The following is a 20,586-nucleotide window of genomic DNA, read 5'->3' as shown; positions in this document are numbered from 1 at the left end:
GCGTTGCTGGCTAGGCAGCATTTATTGCCAATTGCTAATTCACCCAGAGGGCTGTTAAGAGTCAACTACAATGTTGAGAGTCTGAAGTCACATGAAGACCAGATCAGGTAAGGATGGCCGTTTCCTTTCCGAAAGGACACTATTTGAAAAACCCCATCTGGTTCACTGTCGACAATGGATTTACGGTTATCACTAGACTCTTAATTCCAGATTTCCAGACTTGGGGACAAGCAGTATATGTTGGCCTAGCCAGTGATGTCCACATCCCATGAACATAAAGATCCTGCTCCATTTCTATGCAGCTGACCATTCTCCCTTCCTCTCCTGAAAAGATAAGACGGCGACAGATCCTGACCACAAGGTCTGAGTGGTTACCTGGTGGATGCAGCTTGCTGCTTGCTTCTTTGGGCCTCCATTTAAATGTCCCTTTACCAGCATGTTCCACAGATAACATCCTTTTCCATCCTTTGTCTACTGAAATGGCATCTGTAAATGATCAGGACTGATTTCCGACAACTCTGAATCCACTTCAGCCCTTCAGAACTTCAGTCTGGGAGCTCAGGGGCACCATTAACTTTCATGCTTCTACCAGCTGCCTTTGTGCACAAGGACACTCAGCCACCTCATACATCCTCCTGGGGTGCATGTTCTAGCTCTTAACTTCATTTCTGAGTGCTTACTTACTTTAAGCCCGCCATCCTCTCTGGATTGCTGTGCTTTTTGACCAGAAGAGTGAGCATTTATGATGGGCGAGATGTTTGAGAGCCATTGAGTGGCAATGCTGCATACAATAGTGAAGTTGCTAGTCTTGTTATGTAGAAGATTATTGACCTTTCTCCTGCCCTGCTGTGCCTTCCTGTCTGATCCTGGAAACAGCAATGACCGGCTCCTATGTGCCAAAAGTAGCTGTGGCCCTGGCCGCCTTCTCAACTACCCCACCCACCAGGTCACTATCTGGAGAGTATCTCTTCCTGAGGTGTATTGTTTTCCTGGGAGGACAGCGTGAGAGTTCCTGGCTTGCAGCATCTGAAGTGCTGTATGTCCAGGTTTTTGGTGTGGCACAAGCGGCTTGTAAGTCAGAAGGTCCTGGCAGCAGGTGGAAGTTTGCCCCTACTACTGCACAATTGCATGAAAAGGACAGCAAAAGGGATTGGTTGAATAGTGAAATAAGGTGAGGAGCAGAAGACAGTGTGAGCAAAGTCACTGTGAGCCATCATCTGACATGAAACTCTCTGAAAATAACAGAGCCTAAAAATGGGCAAATCGATCCCTTTGTGGTGATCAACAGGACATTCCCTATTCTTTGACAGTTGGTTGGTGCTGTCTACATAGGCTTGCATAGCAGACATACAGGGCTTCAGTTTAACAGTTCACTCTTACTACCAAAGCGAATAACCTCAAATTTTCCTATCTTATTATTCCATGTCCTACCTTGTTGCCTACTCACTTAACATGTTTATATCTCTTTGCAGCGTCTTCCTGTTGACCTGGCAATTGACGTTCCCACCTAGATTTGAATCACCAGCAAATTTAAATTACTCCTCTCAGTCGCTTTGGAAAAAAAACAATCTGCCATGGCAGGATTCATACCCAGGTCCAAGAATATTGCCAAGATCTCTAGATTAATAATCTAGTGATAATACCACTCAGTCGTCATCTGTGTAGTTATATTCTCAAAAAAAACTGTAATAAATTTGTCAAACACAATTTCTCGTTCACAAAAAAAGTTGATTTTAATGACATAATGATTTTTTTTTCAGTGTTAATATTCCCTTAATAATTACAGCAATTTTCTAATGACTGATGTTAGACTCAGAGGCCTGTAGTTCTATGTGCGTTTTATCTCTGTTGCATAAGGGAGCTACATTTGCTGACTTCTAATCTGCTGTGACATTCTGGAATCTAGGGAATTCTGGATAAATTATAAATCAGTACATACACTACAAAAGTCACAGTAAACTTTTTTTGGGGCAAGTATTTACCTGTGGCCACTTCTACCTATTGTAAGTGGACCTGGTTTCAGGCCTCAATATACTAATATAAATTACCTGCATGACCTAATGTTTCAACAGACACTTCTTATGGACCAGGCCAAACTCATCATAATATATAAAGAAGATAGCATAGACATTAACTTTTTTTCTTATTTTAAAGACAAGTACCAGGTGTTGAGCTCCAGATGCAATTCGTTCGGTCAAACAGTTTTAAGCAAAACACACTTTATTCGTACGCTTTAGTTAAAGTATAAGAAAAGAAAAAAATGGAATAACAACTCTGTTGGAAAACTTTACAGAATAATAGATTATTTAACTACTAAACATTAACTGTTCCAATATAGTAACATCCAATTAACATACCCTCGGAAAAGGCAAATTCAGTAAATAGATTGTTTCATATGCAATTTGAGCAGTAGGAAGAGAACCCCCAGCTTTTAGTTGTAACAGAGGAAAAAACCATTTCCACGTCCGCATCAAACTCCTAGCAGCAACTGCTACTGGAAAAACGAAAAACCTAGTTCTGTAGGAGCTTGACCCCACATATTCAAGCTGTTTCTATTGTTCCGAATTTAGCAAAAAAACCCAAGGCCTCACAAGCTGTTCACATTAGGCTTTGAAGCACATTGCTTGGCACCTGTGTCTCAACCTTCCTTCATTTAAACAAAAAATCACCAAAACCAAATATACCTGTTAAAGCCATAGTATCATCTCACACTGAGCCAAGAGGTTTGCAAGCAGGACACTAATTTTTGGAATTGTATTTATTGTCTTTATGTTGAAAGCTGCGTTCCAGATAAGGCATTTCAGCCTTGCTTCAGTGCGTGGAAAATTATATGGTACAAATGTAGGAGTTCCTCCAGTTCATTCTTTATATGTGAAACAATGATCGGAGTACTGTCTTCCAACGTAAAATGTGTGAATTCCTGTTTTGTACAGTAATTATTTACACACATTGGAAATTGTAATTTGAAGTATGAGCTTTCATGACAGGACATTATTGAAATGAAGGAAGCTTTTCTCATAAATGAAGTATACAAGGGCAGTAGATCACATGAAAACACCACCACCTGCAAGTTTCCCGCCAAGCCATTTATCATCCTGGCTTGGAAATATATTGTCATTCTTTCATTGCTGGGTCAAAATCCTGGAATTCCCTCCTTTAGGGCATTTTGGACTAACCTACAGCAGGTGGACTGCAGCGGTTCAAGAAGGCAGCTCACCGTCACTTTTTCAAGGGCAACTAGGGATGGGCAATAAAAGCTGGACTGGTCAGCAATGTGCATGTCCATGTAATAAATTTTAAAAAAAGACTGCCCTCTGAAACAAAAGGCAGCTGATTTCAGCCATCTGTGAAAAGACAATTTTTACGCTGCAGCCCAACATCAAAAAGTTAACATGAACAGATTATCACTGAGATGGTGCTGGATGATTTAAAGGAGTTATTTTGCTTGTCTTATGGACCTCATAAATCATTAACACTGCTGTTCAAGTGAGTGATGAGCTCTCTACAGTATTGACAAATCAAGATCACTTTTCAGAAACTGCTAGCACTTCGATCCTTTAATAATTTCAAATTGAAACCACAACCATCGCTCTGGGTTTAGAGGAAGTGATGGGGGGAGTCTGGGGACTGGGTGTGAGAGATTATATTCAGCATTATGTATTGCAATCTAGCTGTTTCAGATCTATTTATTAGATAATCCTGAATTCCCTGCCTCCTCACCCCACCTTCCACTAAAACTGGACACATGTAACTCACTGTTAGATATTGTACTTCTTGGAGCTTCTTGATAAATTAGCTCTGATGATGTGCTGCATGATGTAGTTTCTGATCAGATGCTGATCTCTAAATCTCCCATTATCAAATTAGAATCGTCGGTTATAGATGACAGTACTTGCCTTTAAAATGTTTCTTTGTAGCCTTGTTAAGCCCAAGAATATGTATTAATATTGCACTTGAATAAGCAAGTGAGATGTCATCTGTTGAAACTTCATGTAGTAGTGTTGAGACTGGGTTTGTTCTGGTGTTTCAACCATTTCTTCTGAGGGAGCTAAGCACTTGTTAGATTTTAAAGGGTGCCCTATTAAATTAATTTGGTTAAGTAAAGAGCACACTTTTTTTTTTCAGTTCAGAGGACTGCATTTCAAAATCAAATACAAGAGCACAGAATAGACAGTGGCATTTCAGTGCAGTACTGAAGGGGTAGATGTTTTATCAACGACTATGCTTCAATTGAGCTGTTAAACTGAAGACCTGCCTTCCTGTTCGTACCATCTTCACAGAGCAGCGAATACCCTGCTGATAGCTGCAACACCAACTGCATTTATTTTGCACCTTTTAAGAGAGTAAAATGTCACAGGATCATTATCAAACCGGATGTGACATTGAACTGTATAAAGAAATATTAGGGTATTTTGGTACAATAGTTAGGTTCTAAGGAACGTCTAAAAGGAGAAAGAGCATAAGAAGTGTTTAGGGAGAGATTTTCAAAACTTTAGCCTCAGCAACGGAGTTCATGGTTGCCAATAGCAGGAGAGTTGAATTTGGGCATGCACAAGATATCAGCACAAGGGAACAGGATTGGTGAAAGCAAATTAACTACTTTCTTGCAGTGTTTCCATCTTGGTGGAAGCTATAGTGCATGTCAGTTAATTGTTAACAATTTAATAAAGCAATTAATTGTCCATTCAGTGCATTGAGCGACAAGAATTTCCAGTCTTTTATTTTGGTTTGGTAACTATGGTTATCTGATTTCTATCATAGCAATTTTTAGCTTCCCTTTATTTAAGAAGAATCTGGAAATTTTGTAAGTAGAGAAACAGAATATTTACTTGAAAAGGACATAATTCTGACTTGATACTGATTTAAAGGGAACTGTGAATGCTGTAACCCAGTACAAATCTGAGTGAACAGCGTATTCTCTGAAAGGAAGAAACTGAATGCTGAGCATCTAAAATGTTCAGCTGATCAAAGCATTCTGTCTAAATGTTAACCCATTTTTCTCTTCTAAATGCTGACTAAGTATTCCTAACAGTTTTAATATCTATTTAATTCATTACAGTAGGCTGCGTATGTGGTGCTGTTTATCTGGCCAACTCTATTCAACTATATGATCAATTCGTGAAATGGCATTGCCATCCATGTTTTCTGTGAACTACTTTGTGATTAGTGCTATGGGTCCTGTGGGATTGTTTAGCAGTTTAAGATCACGATGATATTCAAACCAGTTATTGTGGCAAGTTTAGAGCAAGTTGTTGCCGATGCTGGAATCTGTACTGCAAACAAAAAAAATGCTGGAAGTCGCGATGGGTCAAGCAGCGTCCATGGAGAGTGAGAGAGCAAGCTAGCATTTCGAGTCGAGATGACTGAAGAGTAATCTAAACTCAATGTTAGCTCTCTCACTCACTCTGTCACACACCAAGCACACGTACACATGTCAGGATGCTGCCTAACCCGCTGTGATTTCTAGCATTTTTTATTTTCATTGTACCAAGTATGTTCCGATACATATTATACAAAAAAAACGCACAGTATATTTTAAACACATTTATAGCATCATAAGGGAAATGGGTCAATGCAGGTACCTATGCTGGCTGTTTAATAGAAGTATCCATTAGTTGTGTTCATGTGTTCTTTTCCCATATCCCTGCAATATTTTCCACTTGAAATATTTGTCCAATGTCCTTTTCAAACTTATATTGACTTGAGTATACTTATGAGGGAAATCAGGAGGGCAGAAACGGGACATGAGATAGTTTTGGCAAATAGGGTTAAGAAGAATCCAAAGGGTTTTTATAAATACCTTTAAGGACAAAAGGGTAACTAGGGAGAGAATAGGGCCCCTCAAAGATCAGCAAGGCAGCTGATGTGTGGTGTCACAGGAGATGGGGGAGATACTAAACAAGCATTTTGTGTCAGTGTTTACTGTGGAGAAGTACATGGAAGATATAGAATGTGGGGAATTAGATGGTGACATCTTGAAAAATGTTCTTATTAAAGAGGTGGTGCTGGATGTCTTGAAATGCATAAAAATGGATTAATTCCCAGGATCTGATCGGGTGTACCCTAGAACTCTGGGAAGCAAGGGAAGTGATTGCTGGGCCACTTGCTGAGATATTTGTGTCATCAATAGTCACAGGTGAGGTGCCGGAAGACTGGAGGTTGGCTAACATGGTGCCACTGTTTAAGAAAGGTGTTAAGGAAAAGCCAGGGTACAATGATCCGTGAGCCTGACATCGGTTGTGGGCAGGTTGTTGGAGGGAATCATGAGGGACAGGATGTACATGTATTTGGAAAGACAAGGACTGATTAGGGATAGTCAACATGGCTTGTGTGTGGGGAATCATGCCTCACGAACTTGATTGAGATTTTTGAGGAAGTAGCAAAAAGGATTGATGAGGGCAGAGTGGTAGATGTGAACTATATGGACTTTATTAAGACGTTCGACAAGGTTCCCATGGTAGACTGGTGAGCAAGATTAGCTCTCATGGAATACAGGAAAACTAGCCATGTGGATATAGAACTGGCTTGAAGGCAGAAGACAGAGGGTGGTGGTGGAGAGTTGCTTTTCGGACTGGAGGCCTGTGACAAGTGGTGTGCCGCAAGGATCGGTGCTGGGTTCAGTACTTTTCGTCATTTATATAAATGATTTGGATGTGAACATAGGAGGTATAGTTAGTAAGTTTACAGCTGACACCAAAATTGGAGGTGTAGTGGACAGCAAAGAAGGTTGCCTCAGTTTACAATGGAAGCTTGATCAGATGGGCCAATGGACTGAAGAGTGGCAGGTGGAGTTTATTTAGATAACTGTGAGCTGCTGCATTTTGTTAAGGTCCAAGAGAGTGTTGCTGAACAAAGAGACCTTGGAGTGCAGATTCGTAGCTCCATGAAAGTGGAGTTGCAGGTGGATAGGATAGTAAAGAAGAAGGTGTTTGGTATGCTTTCCTTTATTGGTCAGAGTATTGAGTACAGGAGTTGGGAGGTCATGTTGCGGCTGTACAGGACATTGGTTAGGCCACTGTTGGAATATTGCGTGCAATTCTGGTCTCCTTCCTATCAAAAAGATGTTGTGAAACTTGAAAGGGTTCAGAAAAGATTTACACGGATGTTGCCAGGGTTGGAGGATTTGAGCTACCGGGAGAGGTTGAATAGGCTGGGGCTGTTTTCCCTGGAGTGTCGGAGGTTGAGGGGTGACCTTTATAGAGGTTTATAAAATTATGAGGGGAATGGATAACGTAAATAGACAACATCTTTTCCCTGAAGTGGGGGAGTCCTTACTAGAGTGCATAGGTTTAGGATGGGAGGGGAAAGATATAACAGGGACCCAAGGGGCAACGTTTTCATGCAGAACGTGGAACGTGTATGGAATGAGCTGCTGGAGGAAGTGGTGGAGGCTGGTACAGTTGCACGATTTAGCAGGCACCTGGATCGGTGTATGAATAGGAAGGGTTTGGAAGGATATTGTCCAAGTGCTGGCAAATGGATGGATAAGTTGGGCCGAAGGGTCTGTTTTCATGCTGTACTTCTCTGATTCTGCTTCCGTCACCATTCTGGGCCATCATAACTGGCACTGTGAAATCAATTCTTATCTTTTCTTCTCATTACTTTTGCAAATTATGTTAAGTCTACCCATCCATCTCAGGTTAATGGAAACAATTTCTGTGAAGCCTCTCATTATATTGCACATCTCTGCTAAATATCCCTTAAGTTACTCTGCCTTAATTCAGACTTCTGCTTATTTGAATGCATTTTTTTCCTTTTGTCTGCAGGCATAAGTAAAGTTACTTACATGTCAGATAAGTACCGTGACATGCCAGAAATGAAGGCCTCAAAGCTAATGTTGGACATGGCTGGTGTACAATGCAGGTGAGTAGATGGTGTGAAATATTGTAATCTAAATCTCCAGGTGCTTTCAGAACCAAGTCAACAAGGATTAGTGCGGGAATAATGCCTTGGTGTGCGAACACAATATATAGCCTTTTCCTGTATAAGTGGAGTCAAGTGGCAGGTTTAATACAGTCAGTAAAAACAGACCGGGTTTTGGTTAGTGATTTTGATGATATGATGCTCTATTTCATGTACGCTGGCCCACAATGTGCAAGACTAATCACCTGACTTAGCTGCTATTGAGTGTTGTTTATTTGTCACTACCTCCCATCCCCAGCACCTCTGAGACCACAGAATAAATCAGTCAGTTCACTAACTGGCTTGAGGCACTGCAGTCCAGGCCACACAATCATGTCCTTTTAAAACGTCTGGGAGGATTTGTGTCAGATGATCTCTTGACATTAATTTGACCTGGTTCGTTTTAACCTGCTAAGTTTACACCATTGACTACAATTTCCAAATACTTGAGATGCTGTAAATTAATTCTTCACGGAGCTTTCTACAGCTTCTGTTCTTTTTTTTACCTTTACACTTCACATGACAAACAGTGAGAAATGCCCATGTAGATCACAGCCTCCAATGGGAAGGTGCAGGCTTTAGAAACCACTGAAGGAGGCATTAAACTTTGTCATTGACCGATTTGTGAAAAGTTCCCTCAAGACGTCATCTCTGTTGTCCACTTCTTTGAAATGTAGTAAAACCATCCCACACCAGCTGGATCCATATGCTCTTAATGCATTCTCCTTAGATATATCTTTCTCCATCAGTTCGAGTATGATGTTGGATTTCTGCAGCTTTTTTACTACCTTGGAACTGCTCACAGCTTCCTCTTTCTAGTACTGAGGTTGCTTTCCTTTATTCTTCTATCTACTCTGATTCCTTTTGCATCCCTCCTCTGTTTGAATTAAACATTTATGGTGCTTACTTTGAGTCTATATTTGTGCTTTCTATTTGCATTTCTGGCTACGGTATGCATCCACGTATGCTAGGTAAAAGTGAAGCCACTATAGTCCCTGAGAAGCAGAGGGCATTCGAGACAGCCAACTGAAAGTGAGGGCAATAACTGTTTTTTTTTAAACTACAGCTTAGAAAAGAGCTCAGGGTTACCACGCCTCATGGTAACCTCAGTCAGTGTAGGAATTGAAGTCATGCTGTTGAGTTAACTCTGCATCACAAATCAGCCATTAGGCCAACTGAGCTGACCATCTGTTAAACTACACATACCCCAGAAAGAAGCCATTGAGCTCAAGGTCCTATCCACTGTTGGTGCTCCACATGAAGCTTTTCCCAATCCTACTGATTTAGCCCAAACAACGTATCCTTCTTTTTCTTTCTACCTGTGTACATAGCTAGTTTCTCCTGAAATGCACCTTTGCTATTACCCTTACCAGTTTCTTATGGTGGCAAGTTTCATATATTAAACATTTTCTCAGTAAAGAATTCTCTCCCAGATTTTTAGTGGATTTATGAGTATCTTCTGTTTCTGGGCTATAATTTTAAAAAAATGTTATTATATCCTGACCTGTAGTATCCTTTAAACCATATGCACTGCTCTCAGCATCAGGAAAATGGTGTGCTTACTTACTGGAAAACACATGAGTTTGCGGCAAAATGAGATGGATCTATTGTTTTACATTGTGCATTGCCTAGTTTGATGTACCTCCAATGAGCAAGTTCCATTCCAAATAAATGAGAATCCTGGGCTTGTAAATTATGTGAGCAACATGCTGCTTTAGATAGATATCATGAATGGTGCAAATGTGCAATTCTGTAACACTACACATTACAGACAAGGTCTTGTATTTGCAATATAACTTGGTCTCAAGAGAAACCATCTGTCCATTGGTGATACATTCAGATCTCCTAATTTAGAAGATTCCTGTCTCTTTTTTTTTCTCTCTTTTTCTTTCTTCCCCTCTCTCTCCTCATTTTTTCTCTTCCCCGCCCCCTCCCCTTTCATTTTCTCTCTTTCTCTCTCTCTCTTTGCCATTTTCTTTGTGTCATCTAGAAAATATTATATTTGGTTCCCACATCCAAATGATTGATATATATCCTGTACAGCTGGGGCCCCATGTACCTATCCATGCGGTCCTCCAACTAGTCAGTCTACCAACATGAATATGACCCACTTATTCCTACTTTCTGCCTATTCACCAATCCTTAATCCATGTCAGTATGTTACTTGCTACTCTTTGTGCTTAAATTTTGTTAACTAACCTTTTGATGTTTTGTAAATCCAAGTACACTTAGTATAGTTGGTTTTGTTAGTAACACTGTCAAATAACTGTACCAAGTTTGCAACATGCAAAGCTAATAGGTCTGTAATTCTGTTCTTTTTTTCTCACTTCCATCTTAAATAGTGGGTAACACTTAGTACTTCTAACCCACAGAAATCATTCCAACATCTGGAGAATTTTGGACGATGATCATTAATGCATCCAGTACTTCTACAGCCATCACCATCACTCTTGAATTATGACTAATTCTTGGGGAATTATCAACTTTCAGCTTCATTAATTTTTCCAGTACAATCTTCTTATAAAAGCTAAATTTTCTTCAACTCTTCATTTTGCCAATTCATTTGGATCTCTAGTTGTGGGAAATTTCTAATATCTTCCTCAGTGAAAACAGAGACAAAGTAATTATTTAGCTTCCCTGCCAATTCTCTAGTCGACTGTATAAATTCTCCTGACTCTGCCTGTAATTGATCAACATTTATTTTGGCAAATATTTACTTTTACTTAACTATATAAACTTTTACAGACTGTTTTTATGATTTTTGCTAATTTACATACACACTGAATTCTTTATTTCTATCCATTTCTTGGTGGTCTTGTGCGGTATTCTAAAACCCTCCCAATTCTTGTGTTTCTGGCAACTTCATAGACTTTTTCTTCTAACCTTATATAATCCTCAATTTCTTTATCATTCCAGCCACAGTCCTAAACAAAATTCAAACCTAGGTATAAAAGTACATGCCTAACCTCCATCCACACTTTGTGAAAAAGGACAAAAACTGGGAAAAAGAAACATGGAAAATACACAAATGGTCTTCCAATTACCATTTTCTACTCGCAATGGAAACATTTCAGGATAAGAACTGAGCACTACATTTCTCCCACACACTGGTTACAGACATATCTTCTGTAATGTGACATGCCAAATGCAACTATTTTTCAACAACAAAGCTTTCTAAAACAGGTGCTCCAGTTTCCTCCCACAGTCCAAATATATGCAGGTTAGGTGGCTTGGCCATGCTAAATTGCTCATAGTGTCCAGGGATGTAGACCCTAGATAGATTAGCCATGGGAAATGCAGAGTTACAGGGATAAAGTAGAGGGGTGGGTCTGGGTGGGATGCTTTTCAGAAGGTGTGAACCCAATGTGTGAAATGGCTACTTCCATACTGTAGGAATTCCTATGATAAAAACTGCGCCTTAGTTATTATTTCTACAGTTTATTTTAAAAATTGGAAAACACAATATTCACGTACGCTGAAAACAAGTTGTCAATTCTTCTAGCTAAAAATTGATCTTCAGTATGTAGCTGACTGAAGGTCTGTCCCTTGGATTTCTTTTAAACAACTGTGACATTAAGTTACGCAGATCGGAGGTATCATGAATAGACACAAGTCGGTAAGATCCACAGATAATCTTTAGCACTAAGTTTGAGCTGAGACGTGGCAGATGGAGTTTAATTTAGATAAATGTGAGGTGCTGCATTTTGGGAAAGCAAATCTTAGCAGGACTTATACACTTAATGGTAAGGTCCTAGAGAGTGTTGCTGAACAAAGAGACCTTGGAGTGCAGGTTCATAGCTCCTTGAAAGTGGAGTTGCAGGTGGATAGGATAGTAAAGAAGAAGGTGTTTGGTATGCTTTCCTTTATTGGTCAGAGTATTGAGTACAGGAGTTGGGAGGTCATGTTGCGGCTGTACAAGACGTTGGTTAGGCCACTGTTGGAATATTGCATGCAATTTGGGTCTGCTTCCTATCGGAAAGATGTTGTGAAACTTGAAAGGGTTCAGAAAAGATTTAGACGGATGTTGCCAGGGTTGGAGGATTTGAGCTATAGGGAGAGGCTGGACGGTCTGGAGCTGTTTTCCCTGCAGCATCGGAGGTTGAGGGGTGACCTTTATAGAGGTTTATAAAATCATGAGGGGCGTGGATAGAATAAATAGACAAAATCCTTTCCCTGGGGTCAGGGAGTCCAGAACTAGAGGTCATAGCTTTAGGGTGAGAGGGGAAAGGTACAAAAGAGACCTAAGGTGCAACTTTTTCACGCAGAGGATGATACGTGTATGGGATGAGCTGCCAGAGAAGTGGTGGAGGCTTGTACAATTGCAATATTTAAAAGGCATTTGGATGGGTATATGAATAGGAAGGATTTGGAGGGATATGGGCCAGGTGCTGGCAGGTGGGATTAAATTGGGTTGGGATATCTGCTCAGCATGATGAGTTGGACTGCAGGGTCTGTTTCTGCACTGTACATCTCTGATTCTTTCCCTGGCTCTCCTCTCACGCGAGCTCTCTTTCTCTCGGGCACTCTCGCTCTTTCTATCACGCTCTCTCTCTTTCTCTTGCATGAGTTCTTTCCCTCGCGCGCTCTCGCTCTTTCTGTCTCAGTCTCTGTTTCTGTCTTTTACTTTCATGTGTGCTTTCTTGTGCCCTCTTGTGCTCTTCTCCACCCCGCAGCACACACATGCACACACATTCCCCAGTACCATAGATTCCGTTAGTCTCATTAAACAGAAAGTCTCATGCTTCTTTCCGAGTATCAGTAGAAAAATTACAAATGTGGAAGTCAAGTGTCAGAATGTCTGACTCTTCTCACTTGTTCATGCTGTAAATTTTGCGAGTTGTTCTCTAATCTATCTACACTTCAATTAGCAAACATTCCTTTCCTTCAAAATCCTACTCATTGATTGGAATGAAATCCTTGCTGAGCATGGGTCTTAATTGCAGTTTGTGAGGATGCAGTTAACTTTTACTTTCTGAAGGGAAAAGAGCTTTCTTTTAACTTTTAACTTTCTTTCATAAAGAACCTGTTGTGTCCTTTCCCTGAAGATCTTACGAATAATTTCACAATGTTTTTGGTTGAGATACCTGTATCAGACCTCATGCAAATTGAACACATGCACGTTCCACATTAGAATAAAAAAAACAAATTTTTCACATTGGCAGGTACTGTGGACAACGATCTGATAGTGCATTTTAAAAAATATTTTTCAATAAAATGTTTTTTTAATATTATAATAAACCAACAACACAACTCAATCAATACAAACTTAACAAAACTACACTCGTGAATATACATACAAAACAAGGTAAATAAACAGATAGAAGAAAAACAAAAATGAATAATAAATAATACAGCTCAGCATAATAAAACAAAATCTCTCAATTTTCAAGAGCATTGACTAATACACATTCATATGTTTGGAATTCTTCCTCTCAGGATGCTAGGTTCATCAGACTAGTTCATCATGGCTATATAAAAGCCCTTATTAGAGTGGCAGGTAAGTCTGTAACTAGGTAATCTGAAAAGGGCAGCCATGTCTAATAGAAATCCTCAGTTTTTTGGTACACCATACTTGTGGAAAAGGTCAAAGGGATGTGTTCCATGACAAGCTTATGCCAACCCGACAGACCTGGAGGGTTTGGGGGGCTGGGGTGATGTTTTCAGACACTAGACATCACCCAACATAATAGAATATTTTTCCTTGCGCAAAAAGTAAGGATATTGAAAAGTTTCTTCTGATGCACGTCTAAGTAACGTACCCGAGACAGGCGCAGAAGAAGAGAGACTGGGTCCATCTCCAGTCTGGTCCCTAAGATCCTCTTCATCAAACCTACCACTGCACTCCAGTATGTATGACATCTGTAGTAGGACTGCAAGCAATGAGTGAGAGTACTGTAGTCATTCTGTTTGGGACATGTTAAAGAATCTCGCACGTTGAATTTTGAGAGATGATCTGGGGCCAGATGGACTCTATGAAGAATCTTCAGCTGTATGGCATGGGTCCTATTACAGATAGAAATCCTTCTTGTGTTTTCCCAAATATCTGTCCATGCCTCAGAGGAGATCTCAACCCCCAATTCTCTCTCCCAGACCTCAAAGCCACTCGGCCTCTTCTGAGGGGCCACTCTCCAACAGATGATCAAGAGTGCTGACAGAGAATGTGTTCTTAGCACGAAGTACCCTCTTCTGTGTCGGCTGTGTAAGAGTCAGTTAAAAGTGTGGTTCCCTGATCTGAAAAAAGCAAAAAAGGTCTCTACTAGATAGTCTGTACTTGTGAGTTATTTGATCAAAGGACATCATTGTTTCTCCCTCAAATACATCACCCAAGTAAGAAAACCCCCTAGCTGCCCATAGTTTAAACCCGGAATCCATTATCCCCAGTTGGAAACCCAGTATACCAATTATAGGAGTAAGAAATGAGGTTTTGTCTATATTGTCCTCGCTCTCCCATATTGCCCTCCATGTTTTAACAGTATTGGTAATTATTGGGTTATGACAATACTCTGTTACTGCCCTCATTTTGTTGAAGAACAGCAGACTGATAAGGGGGCATTTTGCTTGAGAAGCTTCAATATCTAACCATATTGATGCCTAGTCCCCACAGGTCCAGTCGCTCATATAAGATAAAAGAGACCTTAATTGGTAGTTTTTAATATCTGGGAGATCTACTCCCCTAAGTTGCAATTTGCTTAGCTTGATAAGGGGCTCCTTATGGTGCCAAATTAAAGAGCTGAACCAGCCAGTAATTGTCTCCCGAATGTCTCCCGAAGAGCAAAGGAAGCATTCGCATGGGGTATAGCAAACAAGGGAGGACATTCATTTTAACAAGGGCTATCCGGCCTAGCCAGGATATTGGAAGTGCCTCCCATCTTCGAAGATCTTATTTAATTGTGTCAAACAAGTGGACAAAGTTCGCCTTAAATAACTGATCAAAGATGGCAGTAATGAGTATACCTAAAAAAAACAGAACCCCACCTCGCGACCATTCAAAAGGAAATCTGGATTCGCCCTCAGTGTCAGGTATTTCCCGAAGGCCTCTGATAGGTATGGCCTGAAAAGGCACCAAACGAATTCATATGTTGGATCAGGTGAGGTACCGAAACTACTGGGTTTGACGAAAAGATAACATCATCTGCATTCAATGTAATCTTATGTGACTTTGACCCCACTTCTGGGGCAGATATGTTGAGGTCCCCACGATGGCTTCTGCCAGCGGCTCAATCTCCTATGTAAACAACAATGGTGAAAGCGGACAAACTTGTCAACTGCCCCTAAAAATATTAAAATTACTGGATCTTGATAGTTCATTTACTATGCATCCACCTCTCAGACTGTTGTAGCCTTTATTATCAGAGCTTAAACATGTGTAGCTAGAAAAGCGCAGCAAGTCAGGCAGCATCAAAGGAGCAGGAGAAGCGAGGTTTCGGGCATAAGCCCTTCTTCAGGAATGCAGGAGAATCGACGTTTTGGGCATAAGCCCTTAGCAGGAAAATCGACGTTTCGGGCATAAGCCCTTGTTATGCCTGAAACGTCAATTCTCCTGCTCCTTTGATGCTGCCTGACCTGCTGCGCTTTTCCAGCAACACATTTTTAAGCTCTGATCTCCAGCATCTGCAGTCCTCACTTTCTCCGCCTTTATTATCAGGGCTGACATTCATTATGGCCGAGGGCTGATTTCTTCACCCACGTGTAAAGGTCTGAAAAGATACTTTTTTTTACCTTGTCCCTCATAAGGTCTTCATATTTGTATCTGCAGTTTCTAAATTCTCACCAGCTTTTGACAACGTTTGACATCGTGTCGAATCCAAATGCAATATCACCGCAAATTTGATAGACTGGAGACAGTCCACATTGTGTTGCTACTCCCCCTGGAACTAGTCCCATGATGTAAATAGCAGACTTCACAAAGGCAATTAAAAGTTGTTTTTTCTTTTCTGACCTGGTACAAATTAGCTCCCCTAAGACTGCAGCAAATCTTTTCCACAAATGAAGCACCAGTTCAGATTGAAAGGCTGCTTTGAGTTAGGTGAGTTAATGAACTGGAAGAGCGGATTTCATAATGTTTCATGTATTTATGAGAGTGTTGGCTGTGTGAACAGAAGGTGCTAGCAATACTAAACAGGTCTTGTAGCATCTGTGGAAAATGAAACCGGCCAGCAACCAAAATCCCTATAAAGGTTGTGGCCAAAGTTTCAAGTTGATGAGCCTTCATCAGGATACCACAGGCCTCGTCTGAAACATTAGCAGACAAAGAGCCAAGGATCTGTGTTTGGGTGTGAATATGTGGTATGTAATGTTTGTGCCTGTGCGTCTTACCAATACATGGACTAATAGATGTCTTTCTTTTGTTTTGTAGCAAATTTATTCCAAAGAATAAAACAATTACCATTGATTTTGAGTCAATAAACAAAAGTGGAAGTTGTTTAGAAATCAGCCCGAGTGCCTCAACAACATTGGCCTGAAGCTGCATCATGGAAAATCTCATTTACTACTTCCATACTTTCCAAGTCTCTTTTTTTTGTACTTGTCATTCAAGCAAATGACTTGCAAACTGTTGACAGCCTGTTTTCTAAACAGTGGAAGTTAACCAATTAATGTATTTTAAGCACGGTGCAAAGTTTTTTGTTGTTAGAATTAACAGTGAGCTGCTTCAGCTTGCCCTGTGTATGCATTTACTTAATTATATATATGTAAAATATAAAATCTTTGGTAAGGAACTACAGAATGAATGAATGACTGTGATGGCAGGGAACTTTAAGTCATGAGTCACTAGCAGTCTTATTTCTGGTGGAATTGCAGGATATGGAATGATGCCGCGGCTTTCCTCAGAGTTCCATTTCAGTTTTGTCAGATTTACCTGGCTTCCTGAACACACACACACACACATTGTTTCTGCCCTCATCAGTCGACTGGTTCAAGAGCAAATCCCTCCCTGATCTGCCTATCCTGTGGTTGGCACAGTCTGTCACAGTTTGTAATCTGCTGAGGTAGGCAGGTGCCTGAGGTTTCCTCCCTGAGTGGGAACCCACCTGGAACATTTTTAAATGTGACCTCTTGTCAAGCCTGCAAACTTGGTTGGTCACTCCATGCCCGAGGTTATATTAGGGATGGTCATTCATGTTTCCTTGGATTTATTCTGGCTTCCTGACGAGGTTGTGTGAGAGATTCCAGACATGACAACAAGTTGGTCATTCCAAACAGTTAATGCCTACAGCCATTTTGCAGTTAAAGGTCCAGTTTACCTTTAAAAGTTTTGTCAGAGAGTACCAATACAAATCATCACTTGATATGTTTTTCTGTTTATTACTTTTCTCACTCTTCCAGTGAAAGAACTTGTGATTCTGTTGTTCCATCAAAGTAAAATTGTTAGTGGCAAAGAATTATATTTTATTCCTGCAGCAAAGCCTCCGATTAAGCAGTGATGGTTGCAGGATCTTGCTATGCACAATTCATTGGAGTGATTGTGCTTCACACGTTTCAGACTAGTTTAAGAATTGCTTGGAAACATCCTGAGGACAAGAAAAATATACAACATAAATGCAAGTTGCTTTTAGTTGAAACTGTGATTTTTTTTTAGTTTGGATGTTCAGTTTCTTTTTTATGCAGTGTGGCAGCAAGAGTTGAGAGGTGCTGCCAGGAACATAATTTTACACCTAAACCCTTTTGATCGATTTCTTGCACACCATATTACCACCACAGAGACTATTTCCATTATTCACACCTCAGTACCCATTGTCTTCCAGAAGTGAATTCCAGATATCTCATACTGTTGTATAAAGTTGTGCTCCCTGAGTTTGCCCCTAAATGGCCTGGTCCGAATTTTAAGGTTACATCCCCATGCCCTAGGTTCTGTCACCAGTAAAAGAACTGGTGTCATGTCCTTTAAACATATTAAGCATCAAGATTGTATACTCTCATCAACCTTTTATACTGAAATGAATGCCAGCCCACCTTTTCCAATCTGCCCTCATTATTAACACTTTAATTCCCAGTGTCAGTCTAAATCTAATTGCAATCCCTTCTGTCTAGTACTTGTCTGTTTCATAATTTTTTTCTGTCTAGTCCCCTGACTATGCCTATGCACAAAGTTATGAACCTCTTTGCGTTAATGTGGGTTTACAATGATTCTGTGCCTATGGGGCAGAAAAGTTGGCATTAACTCAGCAATTCATTCACGAATCACTGTCACTTAGGAATGTATGAGTTCTGCCATTCAATAATATTGTGGCTGATCCAATTATAACCTCAATGCCACAACCTTGGCTACCCCAATAACCTTTCACCACAACACCCACCCCCACCTGTTTATCAAAATCCATCTCCCTCGACCTTACACCTGTTCAAAGATTCTGCTACCACCACCTTTTGTGGTTAGAAAATGTTTCTCCTCTGGCTAAAGTTGATGCTCCCTTATTTTTAAGTGGTCACTTGCAGTCCATTCTACTTGCATGTTTTCTATGGATTGTCCTTTTGAAAAAAATGTGCAGTTTAATACACGTTTTATTCTTCTTAAGTATGTGATTTTTAGTGTGGATATCTAAATTCTGTTGTTCGAAACACAAACCAAAATTATCTCTGTGTGCCGTTTAAGAAATGGAAAATTCAAAATCCTTTCTCCATATCTAAAAAGCATACTTTCAACTGCTACATGTAATGTTAGAACAGGGTAAATGAGCCACAGTCCACATGTATTCAATTCAAAAAAGGGGTGAACACTGCTTGATACATAATGTATCTCCGTGAGTACCTCGTGTCTGGTACAAAGCAAATGCAGTGCTCATCTCTACATTTGTACTTGTCAGTTTACTGCTCTGAAAGGCTCCCAATCTGATGGTTGGAAGAGCATCATCATTTAAGGTCACGTTTAAGGATTCCAGTTGTTCAATAATGCAGCTGTATCCTATTTTATAGTACTTGTGTGTATTCCAAAGACAAAATGAGCAGTTATTGGAAAGGGATCAATTCCAAATAACCCTTTATTTCCGATAAATTCTTTTTAAAAATCCTCTTAAAGCTTAATAAATAAAGTTAAAACATTTAAATAGCATGCATCAATCCAGATATACGTCATAACCTGACACCCTTGGAAAGGCTAAATGACATGATAATCATTTTATCTTCACCATCAAGCCAAGCCATTAAGATCCTGAAAAAGGAAATGAGCTCTCCGGGGAAATAAACATGTTTCACTTTTAGCATTTGTTTACCGTTTCATTATAATCTGAGTGATGTGCGACCAGGGCCAAGTCTTTGCAACTTCAGCAATCTGTTAACAACAGTGGATAATCATCTCTCTTTTTGTTTTCAACATAACGAGTGCAGCCGAAATGGAAGCTCTTGCATATTTTGTCTAATCTACTCAGATTGCCTTGTGGCCTACTGGGGGCTTTCATTATACACAGCAATTGGCATATGAACTGTTGATAACAGCTTTCATATTCCATCTAATCTGTGGATTGCAAAACAGCTTTCGATTCATTTTTGAGTCTCTGTCTCAAGTGCATTTCTTTTGGACCAGTGTCAGCTTATTAACGTGTAACCTTTTCTTTGGTGGCAGAGATAAAATAGAGTAAGGATTGGGCTCCTGCAATCAAAATGTATGTGCTTTTCAATGTTTCAATTTGCGTTTAAATGCACTTCCTTTAGAATTCCAACAATTACAGTACCATTCTGAAATGCTCAGTAAAGCCCTTTATTCATGTAGTAATTAATCTGAATTCAACTTGTCAGTATTTCTTCACTTACTATTTTCCTCTGAGACTTATTTTTTATCTTTTTTGGGATATGGAATCTTTTGAAGCATTAGCAATATCTTCCGGGCATTCTGCAATCAAAGATTCCTGCAAGCATTGATAAATGGTGCTTATCCTTAATGTGAAACTTTCACTTGATTCCGCAAGAGAGTGTTAGTTATGTCAGATTTCAGATCCAAGTTGGATAGAGTGTTGGGCTAGACAACAGATCTTCTGTGTTTAAAGTGTAAAGAAAGATTTTCATTTAAATTATCCCTCTTATCAAGTCCCAAAGTGCTTTGCACACGCTTTTTTTTGAGGCAGTCACTATTGTAAAATAAGAAAGACAGCACCCAATCTGTACACAGCAAACTCTCTCAACTCACAGTGGAATAATGATCAAATCTGTTTTTAAAAAATAAATTTCTGGAGAACTCAGCAGGTCTAGCAACATCTGTGGAGAGAGCAAATTGAAAGTCCAGTTTGACGACTTCAGGACTGACAGGAATGAGAAGTGGTAGATTTTTTTTACACTTGATAGAAGGGGAGGAGGAGTGAGTTGAGCAGATGGTGAGGGTGCCCAGAGTAAAAGACATCTATCACCTGCTGAAGGAGCGGCGCTCCGAAAGCTAGTGTGCTTCCAATTAAACAAAGCATCTGTTGGACTATAACCTGGTGTTGTGTGATTTTTAACTTTGTACACCCAGTCCAACACCGGCATCTCTGTTAGACTGTCTTACTATTTATGTATTACAGCAATAATGGAGTAATTTTATTGACTGTAATTCCTAAAATTCAATTCTGAATAAAGGAAAATCTATCAATAAATCTAAGACATAATGAAATACTCTGCAAAAGTTTAAATACTTAAAATCTCCTGTTCTGTGATTTATAAAGTAAGTATATATTTTATTTGTCTATTCTTTCTTTAATTCTGATTTTGTTGCCTCAG

General features: G+C 39.9%; 1 protein-coding gene across 1 annotated transcript in view; it reads left to right on the top strand.

The window, feature by feature from the left end:
- Positions 1–20,305, top strand: part of dctd (dCMP deaminase) — a 69,260-nt gene extending 48,955 nt beyond the window's left edge. Inside the window, exons 5-6 of the mRNA XM_072594669.1 lie at positions 7,767–7,863; positions 16,259–20,305. Of these exons, the coding sequence (XP_072450770.1) occupies positions 7,767–7,863; positions 16,259–16,364 (203 nt within the window). The 3' untranslated portion in view covers positions 16,365–20,305. The remainder of the gene's footprint in view (positions 1–7,766; positions 7,864–16,258) is intronic.
- The last annotated feature ends 281 nt before the right edge of the window (positions 20,306–20,586 follow it).

The sequence above is a fragment of the Chiloscyllium punctatum genome, chromosome 2 (genome assembly GCF_047496795.1).
Source record: "Chiloscyllium punctatum isolate Juve2018m chromosome 2, sChiPun1.3, whole genome shotgun sequence".
Classification (NCBI taxonomy): Eukaryota; Metazoa; Chordata; class Chondrichthyes; order Orectolobiformes; family Hemiscylliidae; genus Chiloscyllium; species Chiloscyllium punctatum.
Note: the sequence above shows the minus strand (reverse complement) of the source record. Positions and strands in the feature narration are given on the sequence as shown.